At 38.2% G+C, this 20,802-nt stretch overlaps 1 protein-coding gene across 2 annotated transcripts in view; it reads left to right on the top strand.

Moving 5' to 3' along the window:
- LOC122770574 (myosin-10) overlaps window positions 1-20,802 on the top strand; it is a 48,173-nt gene that overhangs the window by 6,419 nt on the left and 20,952 nt on the right. Inside the window, exons 3-13 of one of the 2 annotated variants that reach the window (XM_044027512.1) lie at window positions 2,681-2,837; window positions 12,200-12,227; window positions 14,014-14,116; window positions 14,351-14,380; window positions 14,562-14,576; window positions 15,648-15,665; window positions 17,741-17,833; window positions 18,497-18,560; window positions 18,771-18,869; window positions 19,437-19,580; window positions 19,770-19,865. In XM_044027512.1, the coding sequence (XP_043883447.1) occupies window positions 2,681-2,837; window positions 12,200-12,227; window positions 14,014-14,116; window positions 14,351-14,380; window positions 14,562-14,576; window positions 15,648-15,665; window positions 17,741-17,833; window positions 18,497-18,560; window positions 18,771-18,869; window positions 19,437-19,580; window positions 19,770-19,865 (847 nt within the window). The remainder of the gene's footprint in view (window positions 1-2,680; window positions 2,838-12,199; window positions 12,228-14,013; window positions 14,117-14,350; window positions 14,381-14,561; window positions 14,577-15,647; window positions 15,666-17,740; window positions 17,834-18,496; window positions 18,561-18,770; window positions 18,870-19,436; window positions 19,581-19,769; window positions 19,866-20,802) is intronic. The other variant, XM_044027513.1, reaches the window with a different exon arrangement.

The following is a 20,802-nucleotide window of genomic DNA, read 5'->3' as shown; positions in this document are numbered from 1 at the left end:
AAAATGTTAACGGTCTGAAGAGATGAGAAACTTTTTGTCATCATTCAGTTATTGTAATGAATATTTCACCCTTTATTAAGCTTTCCTTTTCTGAATAGTGTGATAGATGGAATATCGTTCGGCCCAGTGGCTGAGGAGAAAAGAGGACTGCATATAGTGATGATGTCACAGTGATGTATTATTGAATGCTGGCCTCTGTAGGTCGCACTTTGTTGCATTAATGGTTTAGTGTGCACATGCTGGGGAGGATGAGGAGCAGCTCCAAGTCAAGAGACTTATATAAATTCTCTCTTCATTAAACCTACCTTGTTATAGCACAGGTTAGTTTGCATAGTTAAAACCTGGACAAGATCTTTGCTCACATTCAAAAATAAATTTCTGACTAGTCATTCCTCTCCCCTGCTGCCCATGGTCTGTGCTGGGTCAGGAGCACTGATCTGTCTGCCTGGCACTGTGCCCACCATAGGGAACTTGGGATGGGGGCTTTTGTGGCAGCTGCCTTACAATACATCCTTCAAGCTGGAGTTGTTGTTTTCAGCAGATGCCAGTTGACAAATATTGAGTATTGGTCTTATAATATCAGTAGCATTCAGGAGTCATTTTAATTTAATTAAGTAATTTTAAGAGTTGCGACTGGCAATGGTGATTCTCCAGTAACCAGTATATGACTACAGTTGGGTTTAATGCATCTGTGCACTGTGATTGGGAGGGGGTTTGATGGCCATCTGGTGGTCTCACCTTCACCTCCCACACATGGGCTAGATCACCATGCAGCCTCCACCAGTGATAGACTTGTAGGGTCTTCTGAGGGTTTTTAAACCCTCTTTTAGTAACATAAATCTAACTTATAAATCTAAGGTGATAGTTATACCACAACCTGTGGTACTATATGGAGTCAATAACTCTCAATATTTTGATGTATATGCTAAAGTAAATTGTCTTGTATTGTGTTTATTTATTTATTTATTTATCTATTCTGTTACTAAATTAAATATTATTGTGTCTTACTGACTAATAGAATGCCAATGTAACAAAAATAATTTAACTCCTATCATGTTACATTTTCATACAGACATAAAGTGATTTTGAGTGATTGCTAAGTCCACTGTTGTAGGAATTTCAATGTGGTGTGTGTGTGTGTGTGTGTGTGTGTGTGTGTGTGTGTGTGTGTGTGTGTGTGTGTGTGTGTGTGTGTGTGTGTGTGTGTGTGTGTGTGTGTGTGTGTGTGAGAGAAATCACATATATTTTCTATATAATATATATTTTCTCTCATCCATTCATTCAGTCAGTCACATACACAAACACAATCCATTCTGCCCCCTTAGTGTGCTGTGGTCATGTCACCATTGTTCCTGTTCAACAACTGGGTACAGGGCATGGGCCCCCAGCAGCCCACTGGCCCCCAGAGACAACAAGATTAAAAGAGTACAGTTCAGAAAAGGCCACGTCACTGTTACCTTGCACCAGAAAGACCTGGGTTCATGACCCGGTCATAACAAGGGCCTTTCTGCATAGAGTTTGCATGTTTTTGCATGTTGTGTGAGTGGGTTTTCTACAGGTTCTCCAGTTTCCTCCCATGTCCAAAATCATGCAGTGGTTAATTGAATACTCTAAATTGTCTAGGGTGTACCCCGCCCTTCGCTCTGTGTCAGCTGGGTTTGGCACCAGCAGCACTGCGACCATCGTGGGGAGGGTAAAGTGGTAGACAATACATAGATGGATGGGGACGAGAAAGGTGTCACACATGTTGGGGATGCAGTGAGAAATATGCGACTCAAAAAGCCTTAATCTGACAGCATCTGCTGGTCACTGCGTACCCCCTCAGTTTATGGAGCACTCTAGCAGCAGCAGACATGTCAGGGATTAACCTTGTCCTCTGCTCTCTGACTGCATGTCTGTCTACGTTGTATAGTAAATGGTACAAATATACTGCTGTGGATTATAATTGTCACCCTCTGTATTGGAAGGATATGTGAATGGAGTCTAAATATGACCTACAAGCCAGCAGCTTGCAGTCATGTGATGTTTTCATGACTTTCAATGAATCTGCGACTTGTCGTTGCTGGTAAAAGGAAAATTGTAAAACTATGAAGGTTTTCTAAGGCAAATGCCAATATTTTAGAACTAATGGCAGATGAGGGCTGATATATGAAGGTGAATTAATTATTTATTTATTTATTTATTTAATAAATTAATTCATCCATCCATTCATTATATTAATTGTCTGACATATTTGGGCATCTTTATTTATTCCTCTATCTCACGTTAGGGTCTATAATTTAAAACGTAATACACATAGTTGCTTACCTTGAATAGATTTTTATTCACCGACACTCAGAGTCTGCCTCTCCATGGTATGTCTGCACTTAAGTGGACTTGTATATACAACATGAAACCTGTATCATAAAACTAAACTTTTGCAGAAAAATAAAGTTCCAGTGTACAGCATTTTCAACTTTTCACCTTTACAGGGAGCAACATGTACATCCAGTAAAATCCTCATGCAGCACTTTCTCAATTTGTTTTTTTTTATGGTGATCTTGCATTCCTTTTGTGCTTATTCACTATCCATTTAAAACAATCAATGTCTATAAATAATAAAAGAGTATAAAACATTATAATGGTCACATTTACTGTGTGATGAATTAACCGGAAGCTATGTTTCCTTTTCTTTCTGTAGACGTACTCTGGTCTCTTCTGTGTGGTCATAAATCCCTACAAAAACCTGCCCATCTACTCGGACAACATAATTGAGATGTACCGTGGCAAAAAGAGGCACGAAATGCCCCCACACATCTACGCCATCTCAGAGTCTGCATACAGGTGCATGCTGCAAGGTAATGTCACTGTGTTGGTTTACGAGTTTTTACAGTAGTTTACAGACTTCTGATAAGTCCGTATGGACAATATGTTCAAATTTGGTGTGATGTGACTATCACTCTTGACTTTAAAGTGTTTTCCATGCGTGTGTCAGTGCTGTGGAAATATATTATGTCTCTCCCTCCTTGACTCTGGCTCCATAGTTTCAAAGGTACAGGTTGTAGGACGAAGCAACATCTATTGGTGAAGTTACATGTTGCACCTTGCCCTTCCTTTCCTACAACAACTTGATGGAAATATAATTTGCTCACTTTGTGGCATTGAAAACAAGTTCTACGTTCAGGTGATGGTACACTCAAAATATCAGTATGATTATTTTATATTCCCTTTCTGCCAAATGGGAATAATTTCAGACAAATCTTACACACTGGACCTGTTAAAATGGGATTATTTTAATCTTGGATTATCTGTGCTACAGTGGCTGCTGTCTTTCTTGTGCCATTGTTTATTCTCAACATTTTTGTGGCGTACACAAACATCAAATGTTTGTGTACGCATGAAAATATAGCTGTTATCTGTTATTACCCTTTACACATGTATTCAAATATACAGTGTCATTATTTATGATGTTTAGTCGACAACAGTTTTTTTTATTAATACATGTAAAATATTGTAAGTAAAGGCAGTCCACATGAGACGATGTCTTCAGAGAATCCTTGCCTAGTAGGCTGGCAGGCTTCCAGGCTCTATGGGTAGTGACCGACTGGGATCAGACCAGCAAGAACAGAGAGGGTGACCCCATTGCATTTCACAATAGGTCCTTTGTGTGAGTGTGAGGGCCGTCCAGTGGGGGTGGTGACAAACTGGACAGTCCCGTCAGTCCTTGTAGACCTTGCTTTTCCTATGTTGGTACACAGAAGGAAGTTTCCTCCCTGTCAACAAGTAGCCTCAGTCAGTTATTGATAATTGCAAGATAGGTTTTGTTTTAATAACTAAAATGTCACCACACACAGTTTTTATGCATATCATTGTCATAGTATTCTTTCTAGATATGCTTGTAGTGATGTGTGTTCATTATATCTTCCAACTTGAAAAACATAGGAATTAAGTAGCTTGACTGTAACCGCTGAGAAACGCTGCCAGTTTGTTGTTCCATCCAGCTAGTTTTGTGTTTTCATTGCCTCCTGTTTACTTCACCTCCTTAGTGTTTCTCCATGTGTGATCATGGATGGTCTTTGAGGCAGGGCTGAACGACAAGTGATGTTTTCATTTCAATATATATATTTCTTTTTTCTCCGAAGCAATGATCTCTGGCCCCGAGCATTTCAACACAAGGTTGAACTGTCAACAAAGCTATATATATATACAGATATACAGATACATACATGCACACTAACACAAACATTAAAACATAGTGCAGAAAGAAATTGTAGGAAAACCTTTAATAGGACCTGACTGGGAAGGAAACACTTCTTTTGTCTGTCATTATTAATGCACTGCTACTCCAGTCCATTTGTGGTGCTGTAAGAATTAACAGAGATGTGGTTGAAAAAGAGGTTTATAGGTTGCAGATTAGCGGTGGCCAGCTGCTGCTTGGCTCTGACCCTGAGCATTTCAGCGGCCCGGTTATTAAATATCCTGCTGTATAGATTAGTGCTGGTGGTTTTTTTTTCTTTTTCAATTAACAGTAAAGTCATTGGAAAACTAACTTGGCAGATTTCCCTGTTCTTGTTTTGTCCCCTGGCAATATAGATAACTTTCTCTGCCACAGTATACTCTGTGTAATTATGTGTTTACACAGTATATTGATGTATACTGTAACAATTTATGGATACAAATAAACAGGAATATTACTTCATCACGTAAAGTAAAGACCTGACAAATTGATACGCTTCAATGCTTTGATTTAGAAAGTGGCTATTCCTTAAAGGCAGTCCTGCAACACTGTAAACAATGGTCTAATAAAGTGCTTATTCACTATTAGCTAATCTAATCAATTGCAGTACAATGTGAAATACTTTCAGAAGTCAGCTAATTACTTGAGTCAATTGTCAAGCTCTAATATAAAAACAACAATATTGAGTGGATAACTAACTTCAAGGGAATTTAGTTATATTATAATTATATTATATGTCACTATATTACTGTAGTTATGATTCATTAAAAGTACTGTGTGTAATATTTAGTAACATTTATTGGTTGCATGTGCAGCTAAATATCCCTCACCTCACCCTTTCTGTCCAAATGAACCTATGTCGCCTTCAGTTAGCATCAAAACACCAAAAGGTGTTTAGTTTGTACATTGTAGGCTATTAGAAAAACATGGTGGTCCAAAATGGTGGCCTCCACAGAGCTGACCCGGCTCTTGATACAAATATAAAAGGAAATAAAAAAACAACAATTCTTACAATCAGGTGATAATCATTATATTAGCAATTTCTGCCAAAAATAGTTTCACCTAAAGTTTGCACACAGGACCTTTTTAATGTCACTGATTTAAACCAGACTTTTCACACTCCAGGTTTAGACTTCAACATCAGTTGCCAATTGAACAAGGAGGAACATTTGGGACAAATAAATAGCTGCCTCTAATTTATGACATTTGGATCTGTACAGATAGGCAAATCATGTGTATGGCTGAAGGATGTCTAAATCTTGCAGGGGTCTGTTAATTACTGCAACATTGCTGCGAAGCCAGTCAGTTCTCAGTTGGGAGGTTAAATGAGGTGTTGCCTAACAAAGACGGGGTGTGTAGGCAGACCTCCACAACTTCTGCACATGTGTCATTGATTAGAAGTTAAGATACTTTACATCAATGTCCTCGCTGCTTTGCTGACTTGAACTCACTGACGTATAAGAATTTAATTATATCATATCTGGAAATGTGCAGTAAGAACATGGCGATGCGTTCTTGAATGAAAGCTTGTGTTGAAGGAACTGGTCATGTCAGCAGATGTGATGGATTCCACGAGAGGACATGCATAAACAGTTCCACAAGTGTCCCTAGGTGTGGTTGTGAAACAGGGGGTCTTTGTTACAGTGGAAATGGAGAAAGAGTCTCTGTTTGGTGTTTAATCGGCCATTAGGTGAAGTCCATGTAGACCCATCTTGACTTAATCAAGTTTTCCCTTTCACTTTTCTCATAGCAATGAACCATGCTCCTTATATTATTTATCATAACTAATACTGATTTATGGATGCTTTTAATATGTAAATATTTAAAGAAAATCTTCATCATTGATCAATTACTTCTTTATCTATATTGGGTCACCCCGAATGTACTTGTAATGCACATTCATACTCCCCTAGATGACAAGCAAAAGGCAGCCGTTAGGCCGAGTTCTGCCCGCCTGCCAAGAACTGTTACAACACAATGGATGTTGAGAGAGAGGAGAGAGCTTGGTGGGTGGCAATGGGGGCAATTGGGCGAGAGAACGAGAATGTTTCCAATTAGACTACTGTCCTTGTCCTTGTGTACAGGCACTAGCTGGGAATCTATTTATTGAATTAAGAGTGTCCACCACAGCTATGGTAGGTGACAATATGCCCTCCTTCAGCTTGTTAAAGTGAGCCGTTTTCTAGTTGACCCATTATGTAACAGACAAAACAACTCTTGCTGGTGCCAAATTGGTACCAGGTCAAGCGCCATTCTGTGCCTTTTTCCACTTAACTTCACACTATTTAATTCTTTGAGCTGTCAGAGCATATACAGTATTTGGTTTCTTCTTAAGAACAAAAATGCACCAGTGGATTTTGCCACTTCTGTGTACCAGCTTCTTTTGTTATTTACTGGGTAGGGAATTGTGAAGCATGAGCAGAGCACCTTGGCCAGTTCAGGTAGTTATTACAGTCGTAATTATATCTCAACACTAATATAACTTATAACAGATGGAGAAATTTGTAAAAAAAATGTATGTGTACACTGTCTATATACAGTATGTATAGACCAGGGGTGGCATCTCACAATACGATATGCAATACATGGTCAGTGATACCAATAATATCACAATATCAACGGTTATATGATAATCAATATATTGCGAGACAAAGTGCAGGATTTCTCTATTTATTCACAACATAGAGAACAAAATGTATAAAGTCTATGTGTTGAACGTGGATGGAATTTCCATCCATTATCCCGCTGTTAACTTTCCCTCATTCATCTGAGCAGCACCGTCGCAAGGAGACATGAAGTAGCAACACTCCCAGTGGACTGTTCACTTTAGAGCACCTTAATTTGTTAATTATAATAATATTTGCCCTGGCGTGTGGATTATCGTGTTGCACAAGGAAGGACAGCGATATGTCACCAAATCGATATATTTACCCAGTATAGACCACCCTGCTCCGTCTAATGTCTGCATCAAAATCGCATTGAAGTCATCCTGAAATTAATTGTTTGAAGAATGTAAAGTATGTTCCACCACGCTCTCAGTGAACTGTACAGTGTAACCTATACTGTCAGGAGTAATCTGGGGAATGTTTGCAATGGCACAGGCTCCACTCGGAGCAGACGCTGGTCCACCGGCACCTGGCATTAATCATGTCTGTAGCAAACTTTTATGGCCTTTTGAATGGAGGCTCAATTCCAGGCTCTACCTCGTACTGACCTCACCAGTGCATGTCATTTTTTTAAAGGCAGTTCAATACCACATTAAAAACAAATAATCACAAGAAGCTGTGGATGAGGTACAGATTTACTATCACTGAAGATATTTACCTTTTCTTTAAAACTTAATTTTACCACAAAGAAGTCGAACAGACATGGTATTGGACCGTGAAATAGCTCAGTCAATAAGTGGAGGATCGTTCTGGTTTTCTTGTCCAAAATTGGAACTACAACCATAATTTCTTTTTTTTTGTAATCTTATACCCCATTGCATAGAATTTAATTTTTATAAGTGACTAAAACTATTAGAGGAAGGATTGCTTGCTAAGTACAAAGATACCATACATTTCACTCCTGAAATTTGTCACATCATTGTGACCCAACATGGTGGTACATACATTTGAGCAGTGATTAAGGATTAGAAGTCTCTTTTTCCGTCGATGTAGCGTGGGTTTTATCTAAAGTTGACAGCTTAGCATAAACCTTTTTGTGATTAAATGTCTCAAAGGAAGTTGACAGAACCTTCTAACACCGGCCTACAGTTATTCTGTCATGTTAGTTGTTGTGACTTCTAGCAGATGTAGTTGGTGTTTAAGTCTAATGCATAGATCAGTGTCCATATTTCATCTCCCAGAAGGTAGACTGTGTTTCAGACCAATGTTTTGTTATGTGATTTAATGAACTGATGTATGTGTTTAACCTTCTATTCCATCTTTCTTTTGGCTTATATATGTGTCTCTTCATTGATTTATTTTGCACCTGATGTAGATATGAAGTGATTTTCTGTCACTTCATTTTCACAATCAAACTTCTGTTGTCAGTACTACTCAGATACAGATTTTTATTACTTTCCTTCCCAAAAATGCTCCACATAAGAAACCAAATGCTCTGGCTCTCCATTTGTTTCCACCGTCCCTTGGCTGAAGTGTCAGCTCCAGTTCAGTTTAAACCAGATTCAGTTACCTTTTAACCCTTGAATTAATGTTTTTTTAAATCATGGACTAGTTTGACTTACGGTATAAGCCTTTCTGACAGATGGAACAATTGCCACAATGGATTTTTAGCTACTCCTTTATTTGTAATTGAAAAATCAGTATTTATCTGTGGTTATACTGCGGCCCAGCTTTATATCCTCGAGTGCTGTGGCTCGATATATGGCTAGATATGCAACATTGTACTGATATTTAAAATTATTTTAAAATAAATGGCACTGAAAATTAATCATCCTTGAGAACTAGAACTTTTCCATTTTCCTGCATGTTTTAGTCAAGTATGTTCTTCTCATGTACTGAAGAAATATTGGTAAATGTTGAACTTGGGTAATGGCTTAATTTATACACTCTAGACATTATCTGTACGCTCCTTTTAATGAGACGGCATCGTAATGCTTATTGATTATTTACTCTTCATTATTATCCTTAACTTTAGGCAGATGTGGGTTTCTTTCTCATCACTGTCATACTTGCGTAACAACTTCATAAGGCCTGATTTCTGAAGTGTTCAGCCTTTATTGTCACTCTTAAATACAGGCATTTGCCATCAGTGGTGGACACTGGTCTCAGCTCAGTGTGCCTCACAATGAAGTCACTGTCGTGAGCTGAGATCAGCTCCCTCTCCCCACCACATGTAGAGCTGCTGTGTTTGTGTCAAAGCTGCAAGACATCCTCAGTTCTTTTTTCTCCCATTCTCTTTTCCAATCTCTTTTATATTTAAATCCCACAGCGATTCCATAATGTTTTTTCAACCTTTAGATCTGAAACTCTTTGCTGTTTTCATGATCTGAGCTTTTACTCTTCAAAAGAGCTTAATCTGATATAAAATTTATATTCAAGCTTCTCAATAATGTATACCGTATATCCTAGAGGAATCTCCACTCTGTCGACTGACATGATAGAGTCATGTGAAGCTGGAAAGAGCATTACGAATCATGCGAGACCCACATAACATTCCTTATGACCATCGAGTAATGTCACGGAAATAGCAGTCCCAGTCTGGGTAGTTTTCATCTGTGCACACCAGAGTCCTCTTATACTTATCAGCCTTTTACAGTCTGGAGAGGTTGTTAAGGCCACAGTAGACTGGCAGGTTGGAGAGTGGAAGAGAGCAGTTTCACAAAGAGTGGATCATATCTTTCCACCGTGTCTGCAGCCGGTCTGATAAAGAAGACATTAGCTGTCTGAGCCCTGTTCGATCCAGATAGGGATGTGAATGTAACGGAGTAATGAAGGGATTGAGTTTGCACGTATGCTGCTCTCATGCGTGGAGCAGCAGTCGACATCATGGCTCGAGAGATCTTTGAGGATCAGAGTATAACGCAAGTAGAGCTGTAACTAACGATTATTTTCATAATCGATTCATCTGTCAATTATTTTTCTCGATTAATCTGGTACTTGTGCGTGCGTGTGTGTGTGTGTGCAAAATGTGTGCAAGGTCAGTCGCCTTTGTTACATCACTGAACTGCAGGAAGTGCCTGGTCAAAGCCAGGAAGCACAGGTTGTTCCTAATGAGTCATCCAGTTATGTCGTCAGTCAGATAACCTTCCATCATTTTGCCCTAAAGGGCGGAACAGAGTCAGCACTTCAGTCCGGGAAACTGTCACCTCTGATAGAACTGTACAGCCCAGAGCATAATGTGTACAAAATAAGCTGAGATATTCCCAGTGTGGCCTAGAGTAGTTTGGCATGTGACTTGCTCCTGGATGAAGTGAGCTCCTTTTGTCTTCTCGCTATTTAACCAAGGCAATATATGGAAATTAAAAAAAGCAATCTTTACATTCATGTTAGTAATAATGTGAGGACTTGACAATAACATGGCTACATTTCAACTCAGACAATGTGCTAAGTCAATCTACTAATGTACCAGCATGCCAATCATCAGTCACTGGTGACTCGTTTAATTATCTAACATGCAGACCTTGCAATGCAGTTACTGTATTAATGGCCTGTGAGCTCAGTCCCCTCGATGAACAGGCACTTGCTCATCGAATAGAGATAAATGAAACTGTCTTCTCTGGAATTTCTTCACTGGGTTGTTGAACAATTAGCCTGATACTGTCAAGCCAACTATTTTTTTTTCTGCACAGCTGGATGAGCTACTTTCTGCTTCCCCAATGTGTTGACAAAGACATTATAAATTTTAAGTTTGACTATAAACCTATTTTACTTTTCTTTTCATCTCGTGTCATCATTGTATTGAAAGATTTTGAGATGAGAGCAGGATTTCAGTTCCTGTCCTATGTGTTCCTGTTCCAAATGTGAGATTGTATTTGGACAGTTTAAAACATATAGCTGTTTCCAAAATGAACAATCTTAACTGATCCCAAATTTCAGCTTTCAATAAATCTTAACATACCTGTAGTTGTAAGTGAATAAATCATTCACAGCTGAGTTGGCTGAGACTGAGTTGGTGTCAAAGACACATTTTTGAATTAAAAGTGTAGCATCAAGTCAGGAGAGTGCAAAGAATCTTTTTTTGTTGCTCACTCAGCCAGAGGGTCACCAGAGGGGAGGCTCATACTGTAGGACCCCTGAATGACGACCATCGGCCTCATTACAAGCTCACAAGATGCACCACTGCAGTAACCCTCAGCTTTAGAGAGGCATGATAGATTTTTTATTTTTATTTTTTTTTGCCACATGACCACATTGCAAATAGCCCTCAGCACAGCTCACATTTAACAGAGAATTTGATACTTATGTACTTATAGTGTAGATGTTTGATGTCCTGTGAAGTTCATCTCGCCCAGTTTTTAGTTTTATTAGTCTGGCTGACATTTTATGGATGTTTTATAATAATGTATTTGTTCTGAACAATAGTTGGACCGGGCATCTCAAGCATTCTATTTTTGTTGTTTACAAATAGCCACTGTTGCTTCAACTGCGTGCAAAAGGCCTGAAAACAAAGTTGATCAATATAATCCCTGTCTTTTATGAAGTGAATCATCTAAAATGGGACACTGTTAAAGAAAATCATGAAATTATTTGGGCTTAAATAGATAACAATAATATATTTTAATACCTGCGTTAACGGCATTTGCTCAAGTTTTTCAATGGGTCTTTCAAAATGTTCCCCCAAATTTGAACAATCTGTACTGAGGAAATAGCTGTGGTAAAATGCTTTGATACTCTTTCTTTGCTCCTGGGCTATCCCAGCCTGGCTTATGTTATGGTCTCTAGTTCCTCCAGACTGTTAAAAATATATTTTTTTGTCCGGGATAAATGACAAACCTCCCACTAAAGCAAACTGGCATAAGATAATCATGGAATGCTTCCCCCTCAAACACCTGACCTGGCTGCTTCACTCCTCAGATGGTCGGTTTATAAAAATTTGGACCCATATCTTAACTTTTCCAACTCCACGGTGGCTCTGGTGCTGTCGGGTATTGTCCAATTGCTAAAATGGTGTTTGCAGTCCTGGGATTGATTGATTGATTGATTGATTGATTGATTGATTGATTGATTGATTGATTGATGTATGTATGTATGTATGTGTTTGTTTCCTATGCATTGTACTGGTAAGATATCTCTTAATTGTATCTCATCCGTGAATCAGCTATGTTTTGCTGGGTGTTTTGTTGTTGTTTGGGATGTTGAGAAAATAGAAAACTCAATAAACACACTTGGGGAAAAAAAAAGAAAAGGAGTCTCAGGCTGTGAAAAATGTTCTTCTTAGTGGTGGTGGTTTTGTCACTCTAACCACTTGACAGCACAGTAGAGACTAAATCAAAGACATGTTGCTGATGTTGCCTTCTTTTTCCTCCTGTCTCCACAGATCGAGAGGACCAATCTATTCTTTGCACGTAAGTATATGGACTCATTCTATCACTGAATGTCTTTAAGTCAATAGCCCACCATGTTCTGTGCATTTAGATGACTATTGTTGTTAAAACAGTTTAAATATCCAGGCTCCACATAAGGTAGATTTTCACTAATTCCTCACACAAATCTCCTTTTTACCTAGTAGTATTACAAATAGCAACACATGCTACAGTATATACTGTGCCTGTAGCATTTATTTATTTTTGTCTGAATTAAATGAAATTAAGTGACAGTAATACTCTCATCGTATAATAATTACACCCCTGGGGCCCCTAGACAGCTATTTTAAAACGTGTCTCTCAGTGATACTGACCAGACTACCACGACTTGAGAAAAAAAGTGTGAAATATAGACACAGCACTGTGGCATCTATTCAGTGACAAGTCTTTACAGATGACAGGAATGTTGCCATTGAAAATGCCAGAGATGGAATCAGAAATAAGCCATGCAAATACCTTGTTCCTCATTCTACGTTTATTTTTTAGCACATCTGTGAATTTTGACATGGGCTCATTATAGATTAGATTATTTTTGAATGAACAACTAATATTACCTCTGGGGCTGGAATGCCCAAACGTTTTCCGTATGTGGGCCAAAATTGAAACATCATATAGGCTGTGGGCCAAAAGTAAACTCCCATTGTATGGTATTAAGATACAAGCAAGTACTGGGATTACAGGTTCTTTAATTGAGCATTCGTTCAGCATGAACATTTTTAAATAAAAACGTTATTGCTATCCATTTACACCTATGCTTCACACATAGATGAATTTGTTAATTTAAAGCTTTATTAGCATTTAGCAAATGTTTTTTTCTGTTGCACAAAGTAAGAAAGAAACAATAAATATGGCCATGATATATTGAAGTCTCATAAGTAATGGTTAAGTCAGCACTCCCTGTTTTAATGGTTTGTCTTCAGAAAAGGAGGTGCTGAGGAATGTAACACCCAACATCCCAAGGCCCACAACAGAGACACTGACGCAATCCTTCCATGATTACACTCTGTACATAGCAGCCACAGAGAGTGACAGCCCTACACACTCGGCTCCCTCAGTCTCAAAGCAAAACAATATTTTGTACATACTTGGTGTATGTGAATGTGCACTCACTGTAAAACCTCAGGCATGCTCTAATTCTAAAGTGCTGCCCTAAAACGTTTTTTTGCATGGTTTTGAGGACTTGGGATGATTTCATCCCTTGATTTTCTTTGCCACATTCACGGTGTGACAGTGAAGAGAAAGATGAACAGTCCCACAACCACAGACCTGAGCTCAGACACACAAAAAATAGAGCCTCTCAGATACAGTGTTGTGCAAAAGTCTTAGGCCACCAGTAGATTTATTGTTTTAACGACGCTATAATGACCATGCAGTATAATTATTTCTTATTGACTTTATTATAACACATCCCAATTAATTCAGGAAACATATATGCAGTTATAAAATAAAACATTATTTTCCAGAAAAACAAACATCTTCTATAGGTTAGACTTGAACAGTAACACAACCCTGCCTCCCTTAAACCTGGAGTGGAACCCTAATTAGTGTTTGTTTAACTGTTTAACACATATTGTATGAGTTAAACTCCAACTTGATAATATACATCACCAATTTTCACTTTTGCACAATACTGTATGTGATATATCATATATGATGTGCTCTGTTTAAGTGAATGAAGAGCAGTTCATGCTCATGTTAGATCTAAATATCTTGTTCTAAACAGTTCTCATTACATTCTGAAGATGATTTTGTTTTCTTTTGTATCTAGAGGTGAGTCAGGCGCTGGCAAGACTGAAAACACAAAAAAGGTCATTCAGTACCTGGCACACGTTGCCTCCTCCCACAAAGGAAGAAAAGACCACAACATTCCTGTGAGTATTCTCCATATTCAGTTTGTTTTAGTCTGACCTAAACATCCCAGAACATATATTGATAATACTAATATTAAATCTAATTAATACCAATGTTTAGTAGCAATAATTACAATGAAATAATGTTGTGTGGTGAAGGTTGATTTGTTGTGCGCTTTGCTCAACACCATGTGCACCATATAGTGTGTGTGTGTGCTATCTAACAGTTTGCATCTGTTTATCTGAAACAAACAGCCAGAATCACCTAAACCAGTGAAACAACAGGCAAGTCTTTACGCTTTTTTATATACCATTTCCATGTGCATGCTACACCAACATTTTACCTACTGATAGATCTATTGACTCTGAGCCAAAATCAGATGGTATGAGTAGTAGAGTATAAGTCAAAAATGCCTGGGGGGAAAATAAACCCCACACACATTTATTTTGTCTTTCTTTTTGTCAGGTTCAAAATGCTGTTGTAAGTAAAAAAAATTTAAAAACTATCATGATTATTCAGACTCCGTTGTGTGTTATACGGATGTGTTCCATTGTAAACATTTCCAATGTTGTGATTGACACGTAATTTTATTGTATGCATGTTTTATCTGTTGTCTCTCATCCTGTGCTGTGTAATTCTTACGACATTAAAAAACCTTATTTTGTATTCAGTATATTTTAAAATCTCTGATTTTCAATGTAAGAATCATGTCAGGGGCTGCACCTTAAAGGCATCAGTTGAAAGAAGGAAATGTCTATGTTACTACAGGAGTGACTACACATCTAGTAGAAGTAGGAAGGAGTAGAAAAGTATGTCAGTCTATTAGAACTGACAATAACTGTATTTTTCTGTATTTGGTTCCATTTGTATCGCTCCTTTTTGCTTTGACATGCCCTTCTTAACAGTTTAACATTTTTAAATGGAAATCACAATTTGAAACGACACAGTCATTAAATTGCAAAGGGTGCATTCTGATTGTTCTATTATAAAGTTTAATTTTAAACATGTAGCACATACATGTTGGAACAAATGTCTTTTTTTTAATCCTTGCAATTAGTAGTTAATATTTTCATGGTGTCATGTGGTAACTTAAATTAAATTACACTGCAATAATCATCGCACTTGTAATATCTAGCAGGAAATTTGCATTTAGATGTTTTCCTTAAATTTTTCAGCCTGACCTGACAGGTGTTTTTTTTTCATTTTCATGTGGATCAGGTTTTAATTTAAGAATGTAGGAGGAATACTCACATTTCAGTTGATCCAAAAGTACCAAAGTTTAAACCAGAGCTGTAGGATGCCAACACTTATCTTAATGTCAACCCAGGACGCCAGCCAGTAATCTCGGTATTGAGAGGCAGGATTATAGACCTCGGAGATATTGTCACGTCTGTCGCTAACTCTTTTTACAGATTTCTGTAGTTGGTGTTTAGATGGTGACATTAATGCATAAAAAAATGTGCAGTTCAACTACAGGTTCTCTTGTGTCCATGATATTGATGCAGTTTATTATTTTCCATAATAACAATTGAATCTCCCCATATCCTACAGAGTGGACCCCTGTTTTATGTGAGTAGTATGTAGTTTCTTACCTATTTCACCTCACTCACAATATGAAAGGGGTACTTAACCCACTCTGCTCTTTAACACCAATAAGTATGATTAACTCATATTAACTGATGTTGGGTTGTTGTTTCCTTCTGTCCGCTTTAATCCACGTGCTTTTGTTTTGCATCACCGCTTTAATCTCTGTGAAGCTGATATATTGTGTTTCTAGTGAGCTCAAACAACTGTAGTGTTTAATTTTGGAAGGATAGTGAGAAGTATATGTCTAAACCTCGCAACAAGCCTCAAGTATTAAAGAAAATAAACAACCACTCCTAAGTTAATTTTTAAAAGGTTTTCATTTGGGGCTGATGGACACATTAAATATGAGACCATTATTCCCTCTCTGTTGCGAGCTTCCTCTCTGAAATGTACATGAGCATGTTCATCATTTATCTAACAATGATATCTTGTAATATTTGTCACACCTCGTGACCCCTGAAGTAGATGTATAGATGTGCAAACAACATCCACAACTGGCCTCTGCCTCAGGAGATTTCGTTGGACAGTTTTGACTGATCTTCTTCGGCTTCACTCTGTAAAATATTGCTCTGAGGTCTTGGCCCAGAACTACGCACTTTGATTAGCAACAAAGTTATTGCTATGAGAGTATTATGATAGTTTGAATGAGGTAAATATGATTTAAATATGACTGATTGCCTACATTAAATCATCCATCCCATGTGGGGGATCCAGCTCCACTGGCTGACAGTCATTTGACATATTCACACTGAAACAAAAATCGGGGTCAGACCAAGCTGGACCCCCCCCCCCTTTTTTTTATAATCTGCTCAGTGTGTCCAGTAGACCTCACAGATGGGAAGAGGTTGCCAGTGAACAATTTTAACCACCAAGTTGCACCACATGCCTGTGTTTATGTAGACACAAAGGTTTTGGCTTAAATCCTCTGTGGGCTTTGCCGCTGCTCTGGTTGCTGGAGGAGGTTCAGGCTTATCCAGTTCAGTCCTGCTTCATTCCAACAGCCCAGAAACTCAATTAAACGCAGCCCATCGTGCTCTTCTGCCTTCAGCTCACGTTACACGTCTCTCATACTAAGGGCAATGATGAGTCCTCATTTCCCTTTCATGGAAAATGGCCTCCTCAAACCTCTTGTGCAGCTATTTTTGACGTAATGGGAAATTGTTCCACTTAGCCTCAGGAAGAGAAATAACAGTGCAGAAGAAATTATTTTCCTCTCTGTCATTTTGGATTCTGTGGTGATGACAAAGCGCACAATGTGGGCTCAGATGGAAATATGGCAGACCACCTGTTCAAACATCTGTAAAAGTTGCTTGTTTGTTTATTCAGTCTCTCAAAGCATCCAGTCTGATGAAGAAGTGTCTCTGTTGTGTGCTGTGGACATGAAGAGTCTGTCTTTTTTTTTTTGTCATAGTAAAAAAAAATCCCTAGAAATGTTCTCTCTGTCACTTTGAAGCTCTGTGATGTATCATTAGACGATGGTCGGCCAGACGAGCACTCGGATCAGATTTTCTCTGCACGATAAAACTTCCTCTGCACATTGTATTAATCTGGTTTTGGAAGATTATTTAACTTACAGTAACTATGTTTAATGTGCAAGTACGGACAGTCAGCAGATTCTGTCATTTTCATTTAATACTGTATGTATGATCACAAAAAGGGCTGTAGCATATCATTTCCACTTGGTTGTTTAGTCTATAAGACGTCAAATAATTAAAGCCTCAGGTGATGTTCTCAAAATGGCAGTTAAGCTCACAAAGAGTTTTATTTTTAATGTCATTAACTGTGAAATATCACATTTTGGAACAGATACTTTTTTTGGCATTTTTGCTTAATATGATTAAAGATCTAATTCATTTGAATGACGTCACTTACATCACTTTTCAATACACTGTTAAAAGATTCTTTAGGTTTTTGCTGTATTATAACACATAATATCTTCAAATATCTGCTGTCTTTGTCTGCATGCCTTGTGTTTCGGTCAGTTTTGTGTTAATTAAATCACAATTAATGTGTACATTAAATCATAATATCCTCTAATATCCTCCTGTTTTCTTCAGGGTGAATTGGAACGTCAGCTTTTACAAGCCAACCCCATCTTGGAATCTTTTGGGAACGCTAAGACGGTGAAAAATGACAACTCATCACGATTTGTAAGTGTGGAAAACTGATTTTCCCAATGGGATTTAAAAGGATTGTTTGTCAGAGCCTCCTCCTGTCACAGCACTGTCATGGCTGATCTTTATTTGGCATTTGTAAGAAGAAGCTAAGTTAAAACTGAATGGAAGTAATTTAATTATTCTGCTGTGGAACACAGACCATGTAGTGAGACACACGTGCGCCTGTTAGTCATTAATGATGCCTTTGATGGACTTAGTACCAGGTCCACTCAGAAGACTTTTTAATAGCGACATTGGACAAGAGGGACAGAGGGTCTCTCTGTTGAAATCTGTGAAATTCAAAGGAGATTTCTTTCTATACTATATCTATATTCCATATATATCCATTGCTTTGTCACCTGTGAACCAGGTTTATCAGCATGGACTGTGAAAATCCATCCAGACGCAAACCCCTGTTGTCTGTTACTGGTATTGTCCAGTTTGTCCAAATTAAATTATGTGGTAACAAAGCAAACAAAATATTTTACAATCCATCAATTTAGCAGATTTGAATTATTATTTATTTCCAGCCCTGTAAGTGATTTCAATTGGTGTCCATGTTAATGGACAAGCGTGTGCTACAACAGTCACTGATTGATTTCAGTTTATCGCATCCTGTTCACTTCCTCAGCATCTAACGTGTGTTCATCCCTACAGGGAAAATTCATCCGGATCAACTTTGATGTCACTGGATACATTGTTGGAGCAAATATTGAAACCTGTATCCTGTTTTTTAAAAGTGATTTTCATTGTTATTGTAGCTATTATAGTGCATAAAAATGTCATCGCAATTGGTTGTCAGTATTGAAGTCCATTATCATTATCATTATTAACATTATTATTCAACCAGTATTACCGATACAGAGTGAATGTGTCTCATGTATACTGACTCTCTGGATAGATTTCTTTTCCCTTGACCAGACTGTGTCAGACTTACTGGAAAAATCCAGAGCTATTCGTCAAGCCAAAGATGAGCGTACATTCCACGTTTTCTACCAGCTGCTGGCTGGAGCTGGAGAGCATCTCAAATGTGAGTAGACTGACTATACAAATGTTATTAGTATTAATAATAGGAAACTGCTAAACGAAGCAGTTGTCAGTTTACCTCAAAAAGTATTGGTAGCGCTGGTAAGACATCTTTTAGTTGCAGTTGTAGCCAGTTCATTTAAAGGCTTACATTCTTTTCTTTTCTTAGACCAGTCGTTCAGTGAACACAATGTTTTCTACTTGGCCTGATTGTGTTTAATTTATCATCAGCAGTGGCAGCTAAATGTATCAGTTAACTTAAGAAAAACATTGTGCTGTACATGCTGTGAACCATTGTCCCATTTAGTTTAGAAACATGTCAGACAGACTGACTGATATGCGATATGCATAGATCTTTGGAAATATGACTCATGGGTTATTGTCTCAAGTATTGCATCATTCCATTTTGGTTTAAGGAGGAAAAGAAAATTGTGACTATTGATGTCATTGAATCACAATATTCTAGAATTGTGATCTTGATACACTGGGATTGTCACATTATTGTAAGCATTATTGTACCAGCAATTCGTGTTTTTCATCAAAATGTGTGTTTCCATTTTTCTGTCTACAGCGGATCTGCTTTTGGAGGGATTCAATAACTATCGTTTCATGTCCAATGGTAACATCCCAATCCCGGGACAGCAAGACAAGGAAAACTTCCAGGAGACGATGGAGGCCATGCACATCATGAGCTTTGGCCATGAGGAGATTTTGGGTATGTTTTATCAAACTGTTGCATCCCAAAATGTAAAAAATGACTGACCACACTCCCATATAAATTGTCATTAAATTCATGACCAACAAAATTGTATTTGTTTGTTTGGTTGCTTCAATGCTGTCATGTGAGGCAAAAGTGATGCCTTATTAAAGTATTTTAATTTTCTCTGGATTCCCAAACTTGTAGCAATGTTGAAGGTCGTGTCCTCGGTGCTTCAGTTTGGTAACATCATCTTCAAGAAGGAAAGGAACACTGACCAAGCCTCAATGCCTGATAATACTGGTAGGTGTCACACACACACATACACTGTCACAACAGCAGGGTTCTGCCTTCCTTTTCCATGTGTATGTATCTGCTTGCGAGTGGTTGCAGGTGTGTGTGCTCGACTGAATGACGTGTGTGTCTATAGAGTGTTGCTCAGACTGCAGCCCAAATCGGATTTGTAAACATATCCAATCAGAATCTGATTTTCCTGACCAACCGTTCACATTATTGTAAGTGATCAGACCATATTGACATAGTCTAGTCTAGTCTGCTACATGGATTTCTAGAGTTACAGGCCATGCCCCAGAACAACAAGTAGTCTAAACAAAATAACCAAAATGGCCAACAGAAATCTGTGCCTGTTTCTTATTTCTTAACTTATTGAACTGTTGTCTTCCACTGTGTTGATCGTTTAACCTCCAGTTAACTTTTGTCTCTCCATAGCTACATCATTGTTGCTGTCGTTCATATTGCAACGTTCAGATTAAAACTGTTCTGTGAAAATCCAATCAGAATCACAATCAAAACCACCTCTGTATGTGGTTGGAATCAGGTTTGGAAAAATCGTATCACATGTGTTTTTTTTTAGTTTTCTACACTGCCAAAAAAAATCAATCTAGATACAATCTGGATATGCTTAAAAATTTTATTTGGGCTGCAGTCTAAATAAGTCCTAGGTGGATCCTGGGAGCTGATTGGTTCTGCACAGGAGGTTCTAGTATAAGAGGCCTGATTATCCCAGCTACAGTGGACTCTCCTTGAACCACTCACAGCCAGACCGCCGAATGTTGAAAATGCAGATTGTGCTCGTTTTTAAGAAATCTTAAAAACGGTTTGTGTTATCTGTTGTTGGTGGTTTATTGGGAATTGGGAAAAGGGAGTCTCCACACTCTAGTTGCGATTGGGTTTCCCCCTAGGCTTTGTCGTAACAATACGCACATACAGTACGTGTTTG

Source organism: Solea senegalensis, linkage group LG6 (assembly GCF_019176455.1).
Source record: "Solea senegalensis isolate Sse05_10M linkage group LG6, IFAPA_SoseM_1, whole genome shotgun sequence".
NCBI classification, from domain to species: Eukaryota; Metazoa; Chordata; class Actinopteri; order Pleuronectiformes; family Soleidae; genus Solea; species Solea senegalensis.
Note: the sequence above shows the minus strand (reverse complement) of the source record. Positions and strands in the feature narration are given on the sequence as shown.